Source organism: Danio rerio, chromosome 11, assembly GCF_049306965.1.
Source record: "Danio rerio strain Tuebingen ecotype United States chromosome 11, GRCz12tu, whole genome shotgun sequence".
NCBI classification, from domain to species: Eukaryota; Metazoa; Chordata; class Actinopteri; order Cypriniformes; family Danionidae; genus Danio; species Danio rerio.
The window spans coordinates 125001-145000 of record NC_133186.1 but is presented as its reverse complement, the minus strand read 5'-3'; the positions used below and the strand labels follow the sequence as shown (position 1 = coordinate 145000).

The window sequence follows — 20000 nt, the reverse complement described above, 5'->3', positions numbered from 1 at the left end:
TACAAACATATGAGTACAACTGAGAACATTATTCAGTAATGGCACAGATTACCTACTAAGTAAATTAGCAGTAAATGTGTAACACATGTATTTAAGAAAATATTAGCAGTCGAAACAAAACATATTTTCACTTCATCCTCAGGATATAAAAATATAGAATATAGAACATATAGAATAGAAAAATAATGAAAGCAAGTAAAGGGCAAATCATAAAAGCAGTGCACAGAATGAATTTTATTCACAATTATAACAACGTCAGAAGTTTTTAAAGCACCTTTTTATTTAAGGGTGCGTTCACACCTGTGAATTGATTCAGTTGTTCTGAAACAGAGATTAAAATTGTTACATTGTTGCTCTTTGCTCTTGGAGCGGTTCGCTTTCACACTGCAAAGTTTCTAATCGGACCAAAAGAGCTAAAACAAGTCACGTGCGAGTAAACTCTCCCTACATTGGTCAGAGTGTCAGGGTTTATTTTGCAGCTTCCCGCTCAGCTGTCAGGAGAGGTGGTGGTTTGGTGGTGATTGACAGGGTGCGCGCGAGACATGTCTGAGGAGAGACACGGTGGGGAGGGGTGAGAAGGGTGCGCGACGGTGCCTATTTGAGGACCGGGAGAGAGACGCGAGATTACCGGGAGATCATCACTCGTTTGCGGGCATCCGGAGACTCGCGAAACTTCCCGACATACTCATAATTCTCTCTTCATATAGCCGTAAGCCTATTACATATCCATAAAACACTGTGATATAACCGCGCTCGGATCGGATCACTTTCTCACTGCAATCGAACCGCTCCAGTGTTCGTTTCAGTCGAGCCGAGACCACCTCACTCAAGTGATCTCGGAGCGATTACTTTGGCATGGAACAGAGCGCGATTGCCCTGTTCACATATGCCAAACGAACCGCGCTAACTGGGCAAACGAGATACGTTCCGAAACAAAAGTGTAGGTGTGAAAGCACCCTAAATCTCATTACCTTTGGATGGTTCTTGGTGTTGTCCAATCTCAGCAGACTTCTTTGATTTCTCTGAAAAACAATACCTTTCTTTAAGCACAAGATTTTTCAATAATAACTCCTAAATACCAATATCAGACCGTTGTCACAGCCACCTCCCCAACCTGAATCCCAGTACACCTGACCACAGTCCCCTAATAACTGATTAATTACACCCCTCATCAGTTTCCTTTATAAGCAATTACTCTGCACTTACCCATTGCTACTTACCTGTTATTGTCAACACATTTGTTCATTTCGCTAACCAATCCTTCAAAGCTTTCAGTATGGCCACAGAAGCACTCTCCACCTCTAAACATTTATTCTGTTTCCACCCAGGTTCATCCACCATTGGCAATTTCACTCACCAGACTTTGACAGTAGCTAGTGGGTGGACGAGTGCTCATTAGAACCTATCAACAAAGCTTGAACCCAAACATTCGTTCTGCTATTATGATGTACAACACCATTGACTACCTTCTTCTTGTTTTATATTATGGCTGGTGCGCTCGGTCATCCCTCTGTTAGTAGCGAGACCACTCGATGCACAATGCCAGCAGTCGGCCAGCGAGTAAACTAATATAATGAATAAATATACATAGGCCTATGCGTATACATCATTTAATGCATTTAATAGGTTTGCATTCTGCACTGCGAGTCATTGGCCTGACAGTGGAAACGCGACAATTTCAGCCTCACTGCTCAAGCTCTCTGACTATTGGCTCAGCCCGGCCCGATAAAAGCCCTGGCTCGCACTAGCCCAACAGTGGAAATGTATGGAGCTAGATTTGTTTCTTTGTTATTCAATCAAAAATATTTAGTTTTAAAGTAAAATTTAGTATGTTGTAATTAAAGAATTAAAGATTTCAAATAAAAAACATGTTTATTTAAAAAACTTATGTCAATGATAATAAAATATTTTGGATTGCAAAAATAAACACTTGTCCTATTATGCAGTTACCACAATTTTCATTGCATACTTATTAATTTTGCTCTCTTTTCTGCTGTCTTTTATTGCACATCTAGAATCTTTGCTTGCAGGTTGAAAGATTTTGTTTGTGAGTTGAAAAGTTTTGAACCCTTGAATGCCGGGGTTAAATTTGTGTCTTTATTACTCAAACAAACATATGAAGTTTGACCAAAACTAGGTAGAATGCAATTAAAAAAATAAAGATTTAAAATAATAAAAAAACATTTATTTAAAAAAATTCACACTGCAAAAAATAAACTATTGCCATGTTATGCGGTTACCACCAGATTAATGCATTGTGTGCTCATTTATTTTGCTTTCGGTTTTGTTTTATTTTTGCGGATCTAAAATCTTTGCTTTTGAGTTGAAAAGTTTTGCGAGTTGAAAACTGCAGCTCAGTGGGCGGGATCTTCTGAAACACCTTATTCTATTAGTCATCTTGATTGAGGTCACAGATTGGCCACGCCCATTACATTTTTGCACGGTTGGAATGGACTGCCTTGCCTTCTGTGACAGGAGCGAGCTATGGCGAGCAGCAAGTCTTCTTCAAGGTAGGTTAACTGAAACTGTATAATAACTTGTGTATTACCATACATATTTCCCATCTAAATATGTTACGACTGCTAGTATTAAACTCTGTCTAGTCAGTGATATTTTTGAATTCTCTCGATAAACTAACATTAGCTGTCGGCCATCAGTACTGTACAGTTGTAAAGGGCAACGCAAGGATAGTGTATTGTGGAAAATATACATTGATGTATTATTAAAGTCAGGCTTTTTGTCTGTAGATGATGGCCAGGTGTACAGTAGGTCTGCAAACAGACTGGGATACATTCTCGGCAACCATTAATCTTCAGTTAGTTTCCAGACAAAAGCTACTGTCTCTTTGAACTGGAGCATCATATTTATTCTCCACTGTTAGAAAATGTAGAAACTCAGTGTATGTATATTTCATTACAAACGTGACAAATATTTATTTAGTATATTTTGTTTCCCATATAAATGTTAGTTCATACATTAGTTAACTTGAATTAATTATGAACAGGATATCTGTTAAGCAATAATTAATCTTTGTTAATGTTAACTAAACATATTAATGCATAAGTTAAAAAATGATGGTGAACGAGTTTGTTTAGCATAAACTTTGTTAACGTTAACTTAGTCATGTTCTATTGTATCTCCTTATATTAACAGCTTGATGTTATTAGCCAATGTTTATGGACAAATACAATAATGTATTTGTTCACTGACTAGATAACATAACTAAATAAACAGCATTTATTCAGTAATACTACATTTTTGTTAACGGAAACTTATACAAATAGTAATGTTACTTAATGCAGCAAATACTGAACAGCTCACATTCTTCAACAGGCATGTCATTCATGTTTGTAGACTTTTTACTAACATGATTTATCTCTAGCAAAGCATTAGTTGAGGGAATTAGGAACATTGTTGTAAAATGTGCACTACTTCAACACGCTACATTTGTAAACTGACTTACCACTAACCCAACATTATAACTGATGTGTTACTAACATCTTTGGGTTTATTACAAAGCAGTAATTAATGATTTTACTGGAGATATATATATATATATATATATATATATATATATATATATATATATATATATATATCAGGAACAATTATGTTAGTAAAGAATTAACGTTGGTTAGGGTTAGGGTGAGGTGCACACTTCATAATAAGCTTTCTGATTTCCTTAAAAAATGCTCAGTTACTGAGTGATAAACCATGCTAGTAAAGAGTTTACAAATGTTAGTAACACAATATACAATGTTGAAGTCGTTTTGAAAAGTAACAGGGCAGTTTGCAGGTGATCTTCGCTATATAATTTGTTTAGGCATTATTGCAAATATTTGGTCTTTAAAGGAACTGGTATAAATCAGTTGTAAAGTAAAAATGTATTTATAAAACAACAATACATAGACACGAGAGATATGTGGATTATAAATATTACATTAATCAGAACAATTTTCTCATCTGTTTCTTCAATTTATCCTTACAGGTTGATCACTCAGTCTTAGCGGGCGTAAAACATCTGCTTTGACTCCTCCGATGTCCACATCTGCGCTGACTCCACAGACGTTTACATCTGCACTGTCTTAAATCAACGAATCAACATCCACAATGATTCCACAGGCGTCTCCATCTGCATTGTCTACTTAGACATCAACATCTGCACTGACTGACCAGACATTTATTCACTAAACTCTTCAATCACCACCTGATGTGTGTTGAATTATTTTCTGGAATTGTGTCGGATTTGGACAATAGTAGATTTTGACTTTTTATAAGTGATTTTAAATATATTTTTTTATACATTTATTGTTTCCCTTTCTGGAATTTATTTTGCATTGAAGAAATATAAATGTTTTATTTTATTTTATTAATTCAGCTAAAATATTTCCCAGCTGTAGCTTTTAATAACAAAAATACTGTTACATAAATGGTATAATACACTTTACTGCAGTATAGTAAAGCACTATAGCATGTGTCTGTATAAATTATATTTTTATGTGGAAGATATGTGTAGAAGATACATTTATTTAGTAGTGCATTTGCCAACATATACGTATTTTTATACGGTATACGGTTTAAGTAATAATACAGCAGTAGTAGGGATGTTCAAAAATGCCTGTCAGCTATAATTTAACATAAAATCGTGGCAGCGACTTAAATCTACCTTTTAAAAATGAGTTTACAGTCCATCTCATGTATATATATATATAACGTTTTCACGCGATTGTACTGGACTCCTTTAGTGACCAGAGCGAGCAACAGGTCTTCTTCAAGGTAAGTATAATAACTTGTATATTACCATCCACATTTTCCAAAACTCTGTCTAGTCAGTGATATTGATGAATACTCTCGATTGACTAACATTAGATGAAATATGTGCAAGATATATATATATATTAGAGATATAAGATATATATATATATATATATAAAAATAAAACAATACATGTGTTCAAAAGTATGTGCACAGCTGAGACGTGCACAACTGTGTTCTCCATCGCATCTGCATCCAGATTATATTGGTGGACATACAGCTAATCTGACTAGACAGAGTTTAATACTAGCAGTCGTAACATATTTAGATGGGAAATATGTATGGTAATACACAAGTTATTATACAGTTTCAGTTAACCTACCTTAACGAAGACCTGCTGCTCGCCATAGCTCGCTCCTGTCACAGAAGGCACGGCAGTCCATTCCAACCGCGCGAAAATGTAATGGGCGTGGCCAATCTGACCTCAATCAAGATGACTAATAGAATAAGGTGTTTCAGAAGATCCCGCCCACTGAGCTGCAGTTTTCAACTCGCAAAACTTTTCAACTCAAAAGCAAAAATTTTAGATTCGCAAAAAATGAAACAAAACCGAAAGCAAAATAAATGAGCACACAATGCATTAATCTGGTGGTAACCGCATAACATGGCAATAGTTTATTTTTTGCAGTGTGAATTTTTTTAAATAAATGTTTTTTTATTATTTTAAATCTTTAATTTTTTAATTGCATTCTACCTAGTTTTGGTCAAACTTCATATGTTTGTTTGAGTAATAAAGACACAAATTTAACCCCGGCATTCAAGGGTTCAAAACTTTTCAACTCACAAACAAAATCTTTCAACCTGCAAGCAAAGATTCTAGATGTGCAATAAAAGACAGCAGAAAAGAGAGCAAAATTAATGAGTATGCAATGAAAATTGTGGTAACTGCATAATAGGACAAGTGTTTATTTTTGCAATCCAAAATATTTTATTATCATTGACATAAGTTTTTTAAATAAACATGTTTTTTATTTGAAATCTTTAATTCTTTAATTACAACATACTTAATTTTACTTTAAAACTAAATATTTTTGATTGAATAATAAAAAAAACAAATCTAGCTCCATAGAAATGCGGCTAATGACTTGTGATGGCTTTGGAGAGTTTAGATGTTGAAAAATACAGTTCTATGAATCACTAGTGGCTGCTTACCTTTGTCTCTTCTTTAGCACAAGCTGTCACCTCATCCACTGCAAATTCTGTCACAGAAGACAGGAATGTTATTCAGGTTGACAATGAACAATGCCAATATGGCTGTTCATACTAAAGTAAAACATTCCTTTCAGTAAAACTTCAATACATTTTTGGTTTGTTTCCTTGTACTAGTTACAGTTCTAAAACCCTTAAAATAAATATCACTATAGGATAACAAATCCAGAAGACTTAGCAAAAGCCTTATCAACAACACACAGAACACTTAAAAAATAATGTCTATGTTTAGTTAACCATTAAAATAATGCACAATTATGCTGGATATTTCTTTTATTTAAAGGTTGTGCTCTAACAAAGTTAAACTCAGGTTAGTCTGGCTCAAAAAGTGGAGTATGATTCTTATATGTAAGGATTATTTTGAGTACTAGCTAACAGGACAATTCATGATCTTAACGTTACCTGTGCATCCAGAGTATTTGTCACTTTTATCGTCCTGCAAGCACAAGTGTGATAATCAGTCAAACATCATGCTCTAACATTACCTTATACTGTCATTACAACTGCAATACTGTAGTATAATTTGACAATAATTAAATATTCAACACTGTGAAATAAGACTAGACATATTCATGACATTTGACTGAAAATTAGCATTTTTTTAATCTAGAAAACTCCCTTATAAAACTAGAAATATTGTACTGAATTAATTTAAATTGTCTCTTGCATTACTGAAGAACAACATTCCTATTTTTGTGGACAAAAGTAAATAGATTTTGCCTGGCCAGAGGCCTGCTGCACGTGCAGGCCGCTAACGTTAACAATAACAAAAATGACCAAAACATCTTGGTAAAAATATGCAGTCTGGCAAGAACATGAATTCAAACAATATTTCAAAAGTAAACGAAGATTATACGTAAATGTACGCAAATACAGTAAACGTTTAATGTACAGTTAAATTGCAAAATCTCTTAGCAATTCCAACGTTTGGTTTAAAACGCGATCGTAAGAATCTAACTTTAACGTTACAGTTAAAGTTACCCTAACTAATATTATTGTCAGTTTGATACATTAATCTGTACTTTCTGCAAAGCAGCTTCGAGATTATGCCGATTATCAAAAGCGCTTGAGACATAAAATAACGCGATTTTTATGATATAATATAGTTGCAAACAATACATAAACATAAACATTCGAATATATTGAAGTGATCGTACAAATCATAAACTTACCTGTCCTTCAGACATGTTGACGTCTTCGCGCCTTTACTCACAGCATCCTCTCTGACCCCGTCCTGCTGTGTCGCAGGTGTGTGTGTGTGGGGGGGAGGGGATGGTCGCGGTGGGGACGCAAAATCTCCGGTCACGTGTAATGTCACTTTCCCGCGCTGCTTTAGCGCGGGTCGCCGACTGAACCGCAGTCTGGCGCATGCATACACAGCGGATGGCCTTCAGCAGCAATGCAGCACTGACAGCTCTAATGTGTCAGTCGAACTTTTACTCGAAATTATTCAGCTTATTACCCGAACATATTTGCTCTAACTAAATAAATGCATAATGGTTAAAGGGAATTTTAATAGCTTAACGAAAAAAAGTTAGGCTATAATTAAGATACAAAGAACCCCCTTATTATTAAATGCTTTATTCTGACAACATAAATAAATGGATCCCATTTAGAACTTTTAAAGAATTCACAAAAAAAAATTCATTAACTATTACAAACACTTGTAATAAATAAAGGCATTCAATCCTGCTGTCAGGGTGTAAATAATACAACATGTGTTTTATTATGTTTCCATTCATTCATTCATGTTTATTCCCTGATTGGGGTCGCCATAGCGGAATAAACTGCCATTATGTGTCCATTATGTTTTATTATAATACCAACATTTGGTAATTTAACATTTTGGACCACATAAATGTATTAGATGTGATGTATTGACCATGCACACCTACATACATCCATTACTTTATTATTAAAAGGGGAATAAACTACTGTTTATTGCAACTTATCTGAACATCATTATCAAAACTCTTTAATATGTCCAGTCAATTTAATATGAGCATGTAATACCATCTAACTACATCTTTATGGTATTCTTTAAGGCAAACAGGCCTAAATAAATGCAAGGCCCTTAAAATGGTTTGTTCATCTTCAACTACTGATACCAGCACATCACAGGCCTATCTAATAGAAAGTGTGGCAAAATGAAATGGTTTGTGGAAATATTCCTGAGCAGGTATAATAGCTTACGTGATGGTAGCTCCAGAGAGCCTCACAGCACCTACACTGCTCTTAAAGAGAGTCTAGCAGCAGAGCGAGTGAAGCAAGAGTGTGGAGGGGTTGTTGCTGGATCAGATACGTTTGTGGCTGGAAGTTAACGAATATGATTTATATTATCTATTAAATTACACAATAAATAGTATTTCATTAATGTCTACAACCACCCTAACCGTCACAGTACTGTAATAATATAAATTATTGTTATACAGTGTCATAAAAAATGCTTCTGTATTGATGTGTATTTGCAGTTCCGGCCAGCCTTGTATCCTATCTACACTTTACTGTGTGGAGGGAGAGAGCTGACATCTAAAGATGGCCTCATACTGTAGGTCCATGAACCTGATTCTTCCTGCTAGTTTCAAATGATTTCAACACAACACCAGAAGTAACTGAAGTTGTTTACTGTTATTAATGTGTTATTTAAATGCACAGTTTACTTAGATACTTAGAAGTGATTGAAATGAAAGGTGTAAAACAGAACAGAAAGTGATTCAGAGCTGTTGTTCTCCTTGATGTCCTGAGAAACAGTCTGTATTAATTTTGAAGCTCATTAACGGCATCCTTAAAATAAAAGCAAACTTTCTCTCTTTTCACACTTAGTTGTAATGTTCTAGACAAGGTCTGAAACCATGTCAGCACTTCTGTTGCTACTGCCTTCTCTTAAGCTAGATCCACCTTTAGGATGACATAAAAGTGTCTTCCATAATTTAATACTCCCATAATTCTTGAAAGAATATACAGAAATCCTTAACTTAGAAATAAAATGTTTCATGTATGTAAATCTACTGTACATGTAAATTCCCATAGACTATTGTGATAAAGAGACATTGTTCATTATTTCCAGGATTTATGTAACCCTTGTGAGGGTAAAAAACCATAACGATTTGGTCCCTGTAGACATTTAACATTTGGAATCACAGAAGTCAATGTGCTGCTATGTTTATGGCAGAAGCCCATCATGTCCAGGCACCTGATGTAAGAAGTACTGGCCCTCTTGAAGCAGATGCTATATCCATTGACAGCTCTGCTAAAAGGACTAAGCTAAAACTTGTGTACTGTGATGACCGGTCCTGCACTTTGGCCTTTTTGCTGCTCCTTGTGTAACGCAGACACTATAGCATGCTTGAATCAGCCATTGCCCCTATACTTGCTCATTCCCTATAGCAGCCCTGTCTTGATGCTGGAACAGGTTTTTAAACTTTATTCAGATCTATTTTTTTCACATTGTTCACATGCTTAAACTTCACAAAGACAGATGTAGCCTACTGTAGCCGACCAATTCAACCTAACAGTAGGTCAAAACTTAATTTTTTGACCCATGTTTATTAGTAACATGGTTCAGCCGGGTTAGGTATATTCTGTTTATGTTCTGTGTTCTCGCATCATTCATTCTTCCAAGCTAACCTGGCTATAGGTCTCCATAAGGACACAAGTCTGTTCTCTGTGTTCTCATTTACAGTCAATAGTGATTTTCTCATTAAAGTCTGAAGGAAGAAATAAACCCTGTGTTTATTTTAATAAAATGTAGGCTAATCTAGGCAAAGCCAAACTTTAGTTTTTTAAATATAGATGCATACAGTAATACCATTGCATATAAACTGAGTATTACAATAAACCACACTAAAATATTTTAACCTTAACTGGTAATGTATTAATACAAGAGTGAAATACTGGCTATGCTCCTTTTGATTTATTTATCAATAATGGATATTTATATCCTGAACACATAATGGATATTTGGAATCTGTTGTTAGATCTACAATAAATTGCATAAAGAGCATAATTTTTTAACATATCTAATATATTCTAATCAGTTGATGCCTTGTAATGTAATGTATTAAATAGTTTTTATGCTGGTCAATCAACAGTTAATGTAATAATTGAAGACAAGTAAGGGGGCGCTATAGAGTGGAGACAAAGTGACACACTTTTCCAGAACAATGACGTGGTGGGGACTGCAATATTCTGTGTGACCCCCAGGGGCGCATAGATACACAGTCACACAGAATATTCTCTTGAAAATGATCCCCAAGAGGACATTAGAGAAAATGCATGGGGTGTGTCCTAACACTATTTGGGAGGGGCTAGTGAGGCTTTGCCCGTGGGGACCTCAATTTAGGTCCCCACGGTGACATGAGTCCCCATGAGGCTGTGTGCAGTCAGGTTTAAGTCCCCACCGGGATATAAAAACAAGAACACACACACACACACACACACACACACACACACACACACACACACACACACACACGCTGACCTGTCGAGTCTTCTCTGAGTTCCTGACGTCTGTCACCTCATGGCCTTCCATCATACAGATGTTGTTGGACATTGATGTGCGTGCGTGCGTGCGTGTGTGTGCGTGCGTGTGTGAGTGTGTGTGTGTGTGCGCTTTTGTTTGTTGATTCTCTCTCGGTATTTCCTGTTGGTCATTCCAGATGTTGGTCTGCTTCTCGTCAGCTCGTGACTCTCGCAGGAGCAGGCGATCCCTCATCAGCTCAACACATCCACCATCTTTATTTATTCCTGGTGTGCTCGTGATGTGGCTGAGCGGGCCGCGTCTCCTTACCTCAGTGATACGGTGGTTGTTTATGGTGTGTTATTGTTGAGTTCCTCCTGAATCTGGTGTATTGATATTATCCACTCGTGTTCATGGATGTGCCTGACAGCGGTTCTCTGCTGCGTCTCCGTCTGGGGATCGTCAGTGAGCTACACTATATATTGCTAGTCAATTAGTGGAGTTAATAAAGCATTAAACACCACCGCACCGCTGCACCGGCTCTCTGTTTTCACTGAAACCTTCTGAAGTGAAGCGGGTGTCGCAGGCAGGCCCCTCCCTCCTTCCCTCCCTCTATCTCCTCCTTCCCTCCTAGGTCCAATCACTCCACCAGAACATTACAGAGACGATCACCACTCTGAGTGTCTGAGCATCATCATAGGACGCCTGATCTGTTCACTGTTTATCCTCTTACTTCCCTTCCCCTTCATCCTCCTGTTCCCTCACCATCCCCTTCCGTCCCTACATCCCTAAATAAAGGCTAGCTCAGAGTGTGGCGTGCTCCATGCTGGAAGCAGATTACTCTTCATTTACCTCTATCTTCTCCAGTTCACACTTACAGATGTTTTAATAATAAAGCATATGTGGCGTGCTGGCATCCAGGGAGAGGGCTCTGGGCTCGGGGAAGACACCCCACCTCGGGTTATTCCCCTTATCGGGAAAGATAAAGACGTTGGGGTTCGAGTGAAGTGTCTAGCCTGGCACCAGAACGCTCCCCCTGGGCAGATGATGTATAGGGGGTGAAGTGTCGGGGTGGTGGAGGGATGCTAAAGTCGTGAGGGGATGCAGGTTGGACAGCTCTGTGTATTTATAGGGGTTTGGTCTAATGCTGATTGGATAATAGAGTGATTGTCAATGATGTAATTAAATTGCTGAAACACCTGCACCTGCTCCTGCTCAGATGTGTTCATAAAACATCACGAAGCCAGTAATGACACTTTATAAAACCCTGATAAAATGTAAGATGTGCGACTCTGTTATTGTCATGGTGTTCCTCAGGGCTCAGTGTTCGGTCCTCTGCTGTTCTCCAGGACACTCCTGATACTCAGGACCAGGGGCGCCGCTAGGGGGGAAGTTAGGATGATTCTAAGGGCCCACACATTTAGGGGCCCCCAGAGACATTATCAAGGGCCTGCTGGATTTTTTGTAATTTGACGTCAGATGATATGATGCACACATAAATGTTCATGCACTTTTTACAAAATCTAAACCCTTTCAAGGATTTAAGATGCTGATGACGCTTCAACGCCTCATGACAGTCTTGTGCAAGGCTCCATCTTCTGTTTAAGAGTGTTGGAGTGTGCGCCTCCTCCAGTCAGCATCTCCTGTTCTCCACATCAGCAGAGACTCTGGATCAGCAGCAGTTACCCAGAAGCAGGACTCGAGCACGCGGCAGCTCCACAACCCAAAACACACTCCTCCTCTCTCCCGCTGTTCCCTTCTGCTCTGGTGTGCGCAGTGATGAAGAGTACAGTTCAGCTTCCTCACCGTGATGATGAAGATCCATCAGGGCTGACCTGCTGCTATATTAATGTTGAAGTGAGCGGTGTTCATCTGACAGCTCCATCTGTGACAGCACCATCCCAATGGATATTGGAGAAGAGGAAATGTCCGAGCGTCAGCCCCAAACACACGACTCTCTCACTGACACTCCACGAGCTTTCAGGACAGAAGGTGAAGGTCTGCAAGTCTCTGTGTGTCTGCAGTGTTGTGTGTGTGGTCATGTGCAGGACGTAATGCTCCATGATGAGCAGATTCAACACTGTAGAGCTCAACACCCAGATTCTGCCTAGACAAAGACGAGGAGAGCAGACGGAGCTGTACAAGGCCCGGGTCATCATCACCAGCAGAACTGCTGCATTCAGACAGTGAGCTGCAGCCGTAGGGCCGGGTGTGTGAACACACACGTCTACAGTTCACTCCGAGCCCTCAGTGTTCAGTGTAATTCTCCATATTGAACTGCAGAAATGTGTGTGTGTGTGTGTGTGTGTGTGTGTGTGTGTGTGTGTGTGTGTACACATCAGGACACTGATCAGTGAGATTACCTGATCAAACACACAGCTCTGTTCACCGGTCTCCATGCAGACACACTGAACAGCGTAACCACGGCAACCGCCTCAGCACCAGAACCTATAGAAGGCAGCAGAGCATTACACCTGCTGCTGTATGATGGAGAGACCTGCAGCGTCAACACACACACACACACACACACACACACACACACACACTCCATGAAGATACACACTCCTGCATGAGCGCTCCATTACAGGAAAGATTAAAGTGCAAGTCACACACACACACACACACACACACACGTCAAGTTATCTGCAGTCTCTTCACAGCTGTCGTGCTGTGTGTGCTGTTCAGACTATATGGTCTCCTCACCGCACACACTCTGCTCTCCTGCATCTCCACACTCCTTCACCCTGCTGGATCCATCAGCGCTTTCCCTCATGAAGACCAAAACAATGAACACAAGATCAGAATCACTGCGATTACTATACTTGTGGGGACATCTGGTGCTCACAGCTGGAGGAATATAAGGTATTCTCTTGCTCAAACACACACACACACACACACACACACACACACACACACACACACACACACACACACACACGGCCCTGATGGTGTGTGTGTTCTTCCTCTGTCTCTGATAAACTGCTTCTCTGCGTTATGAAACACTGATCTGAGAACAGCCAAAGTGGACTGATGTGTGTGTGTAAGTGTCCGCCGCTGCAGTTAGACTTCAGCACGTCAATCCCTGCAGCTCATGTTCTGATTGGCTGATGTGTGGTGTGGGCGGGGCTAGACGGAGGGCTGAATCATTCACACACTGTTCCCCGATCAAGACGCCTCTGTGCCGGATTACACAGATCCCGACCGCCCCCATCATCACCGCGAGGAAGAGCACGGCGAGGAAGATGAAGGAGATGTAGATGATGAAGATCTGCTGCTGATGATGATGAAGATGTGATGGCCTAATCTCCGCCCTCCTCCTCCTCCAGCAGCTCCGCATCGAGCAAACAGCGCTGATATTATTCTGCCATCGGGTAAGAGAATCACGCGCTCATCTGCACGACAGCGGTCACACACACACCATCACACACAAGCACACACACACCATCACACACACACGCACACGGGTTGCGTCGGCCGAAAGCGGTGCCAGGTTAATTCACATTAAATCGACGACCGACACACACACACACACACACACACACACACACACACACACACACACACACACACTGCTGTCATTGAATGTCATCGAGTGTTTCAGATTATAATGTGTGTCTGCTCTGTTAAAAGAGCTGAAATCTCCATTTCTGATACTCACACAACCTTACACACGATGGGAAACACTGACACACACACACACTCGCTGTCAGGTGAGATGTGACGTCATCAGTGATGATGTCGGAGAGCATCTGTGTGTGACAGTAGTATAACCACTGATCTGTAACCGAGAACATTATATACACGCGCGCTCGCGTGTGTGTGTGTGTGTGTGTGTGTGTGTGTGTGTGTGTGTGCGATCCTTCATCATTTCAGTCAGTCAGAAGGTGTTCAGCTGATGGACTGTAATGATGATGAGTGAGCTGGTGCAGATCTGTAATGTCTTCCATCATGAGGAGGACTCTTCATCCGTTTGCTCTGAGCGATTCCCCGTCAGTCCCGCTGCTCCTGTGTGGAGTGAAGCTGGATTCAGTGTGTGATCTGCTGTGGGTCAGTGTAGATCAGGACTGATATATTAAAGGGCTGTAATGAAGGACACAGTTTGACCAACACAATCATTAAGCTGCTCTATTGGATTGAGATCTGGTGACTGTGGAGGCCATTTGAGTACAGTGAACTCATCGTCATGTTCAGCAGTCTGAGATGATTGAGCTTTATGACATGCTGCGTTATCCTGCTGGAAGTAGCCATCAGAAGATGGAGACACTGTGCTCATAAAGGGATGGACATGGTCAGCAGCAATACTCAGGTATCTTCAGTAATATTCGGGCGTTGTATATCGTTATTTAAAGCATGAAAGTAAGTTCAACAGCAGTTAAATGGTCTTCTATATCTTAAGATCAGGATTATTGTTCTGAGAACACTGACGGTCAGCGTAAGTCAGGAGTGTTTGTGTTAGTGTGAGATGAGACGCTCAGCTCAGGTGATGTTAATGATCATAACCCCAATATCAGAGACGTGCAGCGTTGTGTTGTGAATCCGCACATCTGCAGACTCTAGTGAACGGGGGGATCTTGTCGTAATTAAACCACTTTTACAGCCAGCTCCTGTCTCGTTGTGTTGATGATCTTGTAGGCAGTGTTCTGGCCGGATACAGTCATGTCGCCCGGTATCAGTGCTGTCACTGCAGGATGCTCTTCTACACTCCTGCAGACAGCAGAAACAGCACTCATCCCCTGTATGAACACAGTACAGACAGCGCTCGCCTGAGATTACAGATTCTGTCCTCATTCACCCTCCCTTTACCTGTTCCACACCTTCACGAGTCCATTCTGTTGAACACAAAAGGAGATGTTTTGAGAAATGTTGGACTCCGGTATCCTGCCTTCTGTTGGTTTTTCTGCTCTGGAAGTCAGCGGTTACAGCTCTTCAGCATTCTTCAGAGTATCTTCATCTGTGTTCAACAGAAGACAGAAGCTCATAAAGGTTTGGAGACGCTCGAGGGAGAGTGATGGGTGAGTACATGATGATGTGTGGGTGAACCGAGCCGTTCAGAGTCTGCTGGGTTCAGGCTGAAATGCTCCTGCTGTGGACGGCATTCAGCAACCCTCAGACATGGAGAGTCTGCCAGTGGATCAGGCCTTCCTTTCTGCGGGTTTTGGCAGAGAGTGTGTGTGTGTGTGTGTGTGTGCGTGTGTGCGTGTGTGAGTGTGTGTGTGGAATACTGATGTGTGTTTACTGTTCACACAGACTCGTCCCACAAAGCTCTGCTCAGAGATGCAGATCAGCACTGAAGTCAATAGAAGAGCAGAGAATAAAGATCAACACACACACACACACACACACACACACACACACACACACACACACACACACACACACATATAATATGTGAATAAAGTGCTGTGCTGTGTCTGAACTGAAGCTGAGCATGAGTGTCAGTCGCTCCTCTTCTCCGGCTGGACGTGAGCGCTCCTGTAGACCTGCAGAACTCTATTATTGCTGATGTAGGTGTGAGTGATGGGATGTACACAGAGCGCCATCTGCTGGTGGAAACTGAGTTGTGAAATGATTAAAGAGTCCAGATGCAGTGGAGTAGGGTGCAGCTGCAGGCCCGGAGACCCCCCCGCACACTCAGGTCAGCACTGTGGAGACGGTCCTCGCTGCATGATGATGTACTGGAGCAGTTCCACTACAGTATGGAGGATCTCCTTCACCTCCCCTCCACTAAACCCAGCCGTCACAGTGTGGGGGCATTAGCTTAGTGGGCGGTTAAGGTGAACCCTAACCCCGGTCCAGTATGTCATGTTGATTACAGAATGAACGTCTCTGCACTTTCTAGCAAGAAGAAAGATCAGACACCTGACCCTGACCCTGACCCTGACCTGACCCTGACCCTGACCCTGACCTGACGATAGGTGTGGAGGAGCTGGTCTGAGTGTGCAGTGGGGTCTCCTGGCCGGCAGCTTCTTGATGGACTCAGAAAACCTGCAGAATCAGTGTCTGGAGAGAGTTTCCCCCATGATCATGCAGATGTTCATGTCAGTCCACCAGTTCAGGAGATTATTGAGAAATACAAAGACGTTTTGCAAACCAAAATAAAGAACTGAAACACAAAAACAGCAGAGCGAAAAACCTAAAATAATCGCAATTTAAAAGAAAAACGACATATTTGTATATATATCTATATATAGTTTTTTGTGATTGTAAATAGATTATATATACATTTCCAAAACATTTTACAGCATTGCCTTTACAAAACCCGTCCAGCCAATTGCAGAGCTCATGTTGATTAGCCGTTTAGTCAGCCGTGAGTTAGCGATGCTGTTTCCTGTGTTTCACTTTGTGGCCCTGATTTGACAAGGGGGTCCTTCAGGCTCGGACCTACTGGGCTATAAGAGCATCTTGGTGATGCTGTGTCTCCAGGTGATGATGTCGCCTAAATGGAGGCAGGCTCGGGCCTTCGGCTGGACAGGTTTTGTAAAGACAATGTTTTGTTAAATGTTAAATATGTTGTTTATTTGTAAGTTCTAATATTTGAGGTTTTGCTGTGTTTGCAGCTCTTTATTTTTGTTTGCAAAGTTTTATTTTTATTTCTCAAAAGTTTATTTTTGTTTTTGTTTTTTTTTGGAATTGATTTTTTAAAAACTTTATTTTTTGTTTGCAGAACTGTTTTTAGTTTTGCAGGTATATATGGCCCCAGAGTGAGTCCACAGAGAGCTGTCCTCCACAGCCTCCACACCACAGGCCAAACACACATGCAGGAGATATAAAGCTGATGCTAACATCTGAAGCCTGCAGCGTGTCTTCCTCCTGAAGTGAAATACTCTATTGGCTGTTTTCTTTAAAGGGGGAGGAGCCACTCTATGCCCCGCCCCCTCTTCATGTTCAGTTTAGATCAGTCAATCATCCAATAAAAAAGCTCATTTCAAAGCATTTCAACTTCTGTCTGCTGCTTCCACTGGAGTTTTGCTAAATTTAATGTGTGTGTGTGTGTGTGTGTGTGTGTGTGTTTCAGTCATGCCTCCTCCATCAGACATTGTGAAGGTGGCCATTGAGTGGCCGGGAGCCAACGCTCAGCTCATCGAGATCGACCAGGTAATCCTCAGCCCTCGTCACCAACACTACAGTAATGTGGAGGACACACTGACGGGCTTCAGCCCTTGGGGTAATCTGCTGTGGTGATTCTACAGTTGCTATGAAACACAACAACTGCAGTAATATAATCAGTTGAGGCAGTACTGTAGATGTGTCCGGCTGTAGGTGTATTATACTGCACTACAGCACAGTATAAAGGGCAGCACACTGCAGTGTCCATCAGAGCTGATAGTCAAGCCGGCAGTGTGCTGGAGTGTTCATCAGCTGTGCTGCAGTTACTGTCATGTGTCCAGGATAGCTTTCTGAATCAACATGTTGATGGTGAGCGAGTGTGGACGGGTTCAGTGTGTGCTGTTTTCACTTTATACTTATTGTGGAACTACAGAAACTGAGTTTATAATGTGTGTGTGTGTGTGTGTGTGTGTGTGTTGCAGAAGAAGCCTCTGGCCTCCATCATTCGAGAAGTGTGTGAGGGGTAAGTCTCTCTCAGTGTTTGTTTGTGTGTGTGTGTGTGTGTGTGTGTGTGTGTGTGTGTGCGTGTGAGTGTGTGCATGCGTGTGTGTGTGTGTGTGCTGATGTGTGTGATGATATGAATTATTCACAGTGATATATTATTGTGTATTCTAACACCCCTGTGGATGAAAACACACACACATACACACACACACACACACACACACATACACGCTTATTACAGTAATGTCATAAATCAAAACGTACATTAGATCTAAGTTTGTGTATGCATGTGTGTGTGTGCGCGTGCGTGTATTTATGTGTGTTTGTGTGTGTGTGTGTGTGTGTTTCTCACAGATGGTCTCTGTCTGGATCGGAGCAGTTCGCTCTCCGCTATGCTGACGGGCCGCAGCTCTACATCACTGAACAGGTCAGAATCACACACACACACACACACACACACACACACACACACACACACACACACACACTGATATCTATGTTGGTCTATGCTCATTGTTTATTAATCCAGCAAATGTCCAGCAATCACACACTCTACCCTTCATCAGTGCATGGCTGTCTGGAATGGCTGATTCTGATTGGTCAGTTGTGACGTCGTGTTTTTCCCAGATGTTCACTGTATTGGCAGTGTGCTGCCGTCTAGTGTGTGGATGATGCGCAGTTCGAGTATTCTCCAGCAGCTGTGTAATAATCAGCATAATGTAGATCAGCCGGTGGCTATTCAGAACAAACCCTTCAGTCTGATTCACAGCGGCGGACACACCTGTGGCTGTCAATCACCTGTGGCCGTTATCCACCTGTGGCCGTTATTCACCTGTGGCCGTTATTCACCTGTGGCCGTTATTCACCTGTGGCCGTTATTCACCTGTGGCCGTTATTCACCTGTGGCCGTTATTCACCTGTGGCCGTTATTCACCTGTGGCCGTTATTCACCTGTGGCCGTTATTCACCTGTGGCCGTTATTCACCTGTGGCCGTTATTCACCTGCAGGTGTTTCTCTTTCAGACTCGCGGTGAGATTAAGAACGGCACGATCCTCCGTCTGGCCATCTCTCCGGTGAGTCTGAGCCACTGCAGAGCTGCATGTTCTGATGACCTCGCTTAACACTGTGTGTGTGTGTGTGTGTGTCAGATGCGTGCGGCCCGTCAGCTGCTGGAGCGTATCCAGTCTCACAGTATTGATGCACGTTTGGAGGCGCTGAAGGAACTGGCCAAACTCTCAGCCGACGCCGCCTTCGCCAGCGAGTTCATCAACATCGACGGACTGGTGACGCTGGCACGACTGGTGGAGAGCGGCACTCAGTACGCCAACACACACACACCGAACACACACACACAAACACACATCACTTCTAAACCTGTTAGGAAGCTGTTTCAGACACCTGTGTGTGTGTGTGTGTGTGTGCAGTTTCGGGGAGATGCTGGCCTTCACTCTGACGGCGTTTCTGGAGCTGATGGATCATGGGATTGTGTCGTGGGAGCTGCTCTCACTGTCCTTCATCAAACAGGTCAGTATAAACCAGCTCACACACACACACACACACACACACACACACACACACACACACACGTGGTCTCCTCTGGTCTGGCGGCGCTGCTCTGCTGAACTGGTTCTCAGCTGGTCTGGGTGGCGGATCTCCTACAGCCACTCTTTGTGTCCCGGTTTGTGGTGTTCCAGCAGTTTCAGTGGTGTGTGTTTGACTGTAGCTGGAGTTCGAGAATTACAGAAGGGTGGAGCTGTGCGGTGTTCTGTGTGTGTGTGTGTGTGTGTGGTGTTCTGTGTGTGTGTGTGTGTGTGTGTGTGTGTGTACTCCTCATGTGTGTTTGCTGAGCCGAGCGTTCTAATGAAGCTGCACAAACTGTCCTAAACACACACACACACACGTCTGCACCGAGCCCCGCCCCCAAAGAATACTTATATATATATAACGATCACTGATTGGCTGCTG

The 20000-nt window shown here is 41.6% G+C and overlaps 3 protein-coding genes across 36 annotated transcripts in view; 2 read left to right on the top strand and 1 right to left on the bottom strand.

Annotated features, from left to right (window-relative positions):
* arfgap1 (ADP-ribosylation factor GTPase activating protein 1) overlaps positions 1-11008 on the top strand; it is a 20888-nt gene extending 9880 nt beyond the window's left edge. For 6 of the 33 annotated variants that reach the window (XR_012386665.1, XR_012386662.1, XR_012386648.1 and 3 more), the window contains one exon: positions 10447-11008. The gene's annotated coding sequence lies outside the window, so the exon portion shown is untranslated. 33 annotated transcript variants of the gene reach the window in all.
* The window catches only part of nckap1l (NCK associated protein 1 like), a 125328-nt gene that overhangs the window by 40806 nt on the left and 64522 nt on the right, over positions 1-20000 (bottom strand). The gene's annotated exons all lie outside the window — the stretch shown is intronic.
* Positions 13629-20000, top strand: part of elmo2 (engulfment and cell motility 2) — an 18120-nt gene continuing 11748 nt past the window's right edge. Inside the window, exons 1-7 of one of the 2 annotated variants that reach the window (XM_073915372.1) lie at positions 13629-13854; positions 17499-17578; positions 18013-18053; positions 18389-18461; positions 19058-19108; positions 19184-19353; positions 19460-19559. In XM_073915372.1, the coding sequence (XP_073771473.1) occupies positions 17501-17578; positions 18013-18053; positions 18389-18461; positions 19058-19108; positions 19184-19353; positions 19460-19559 (513 nt within the window). In that variant the 5' untranslated portion in view covers positions 13629-13854; positions 17499-17500. The remainder of the gene's footprint in view (positions 13855-17498; positions 17579-18012; positions 18054-18388; positions 18462-19057; positions 19109-19183; positions 19354-19459; positions 19560-20000) is intronic. The other variant, NM_001200058.1, reaches the window with a different exon arrangement.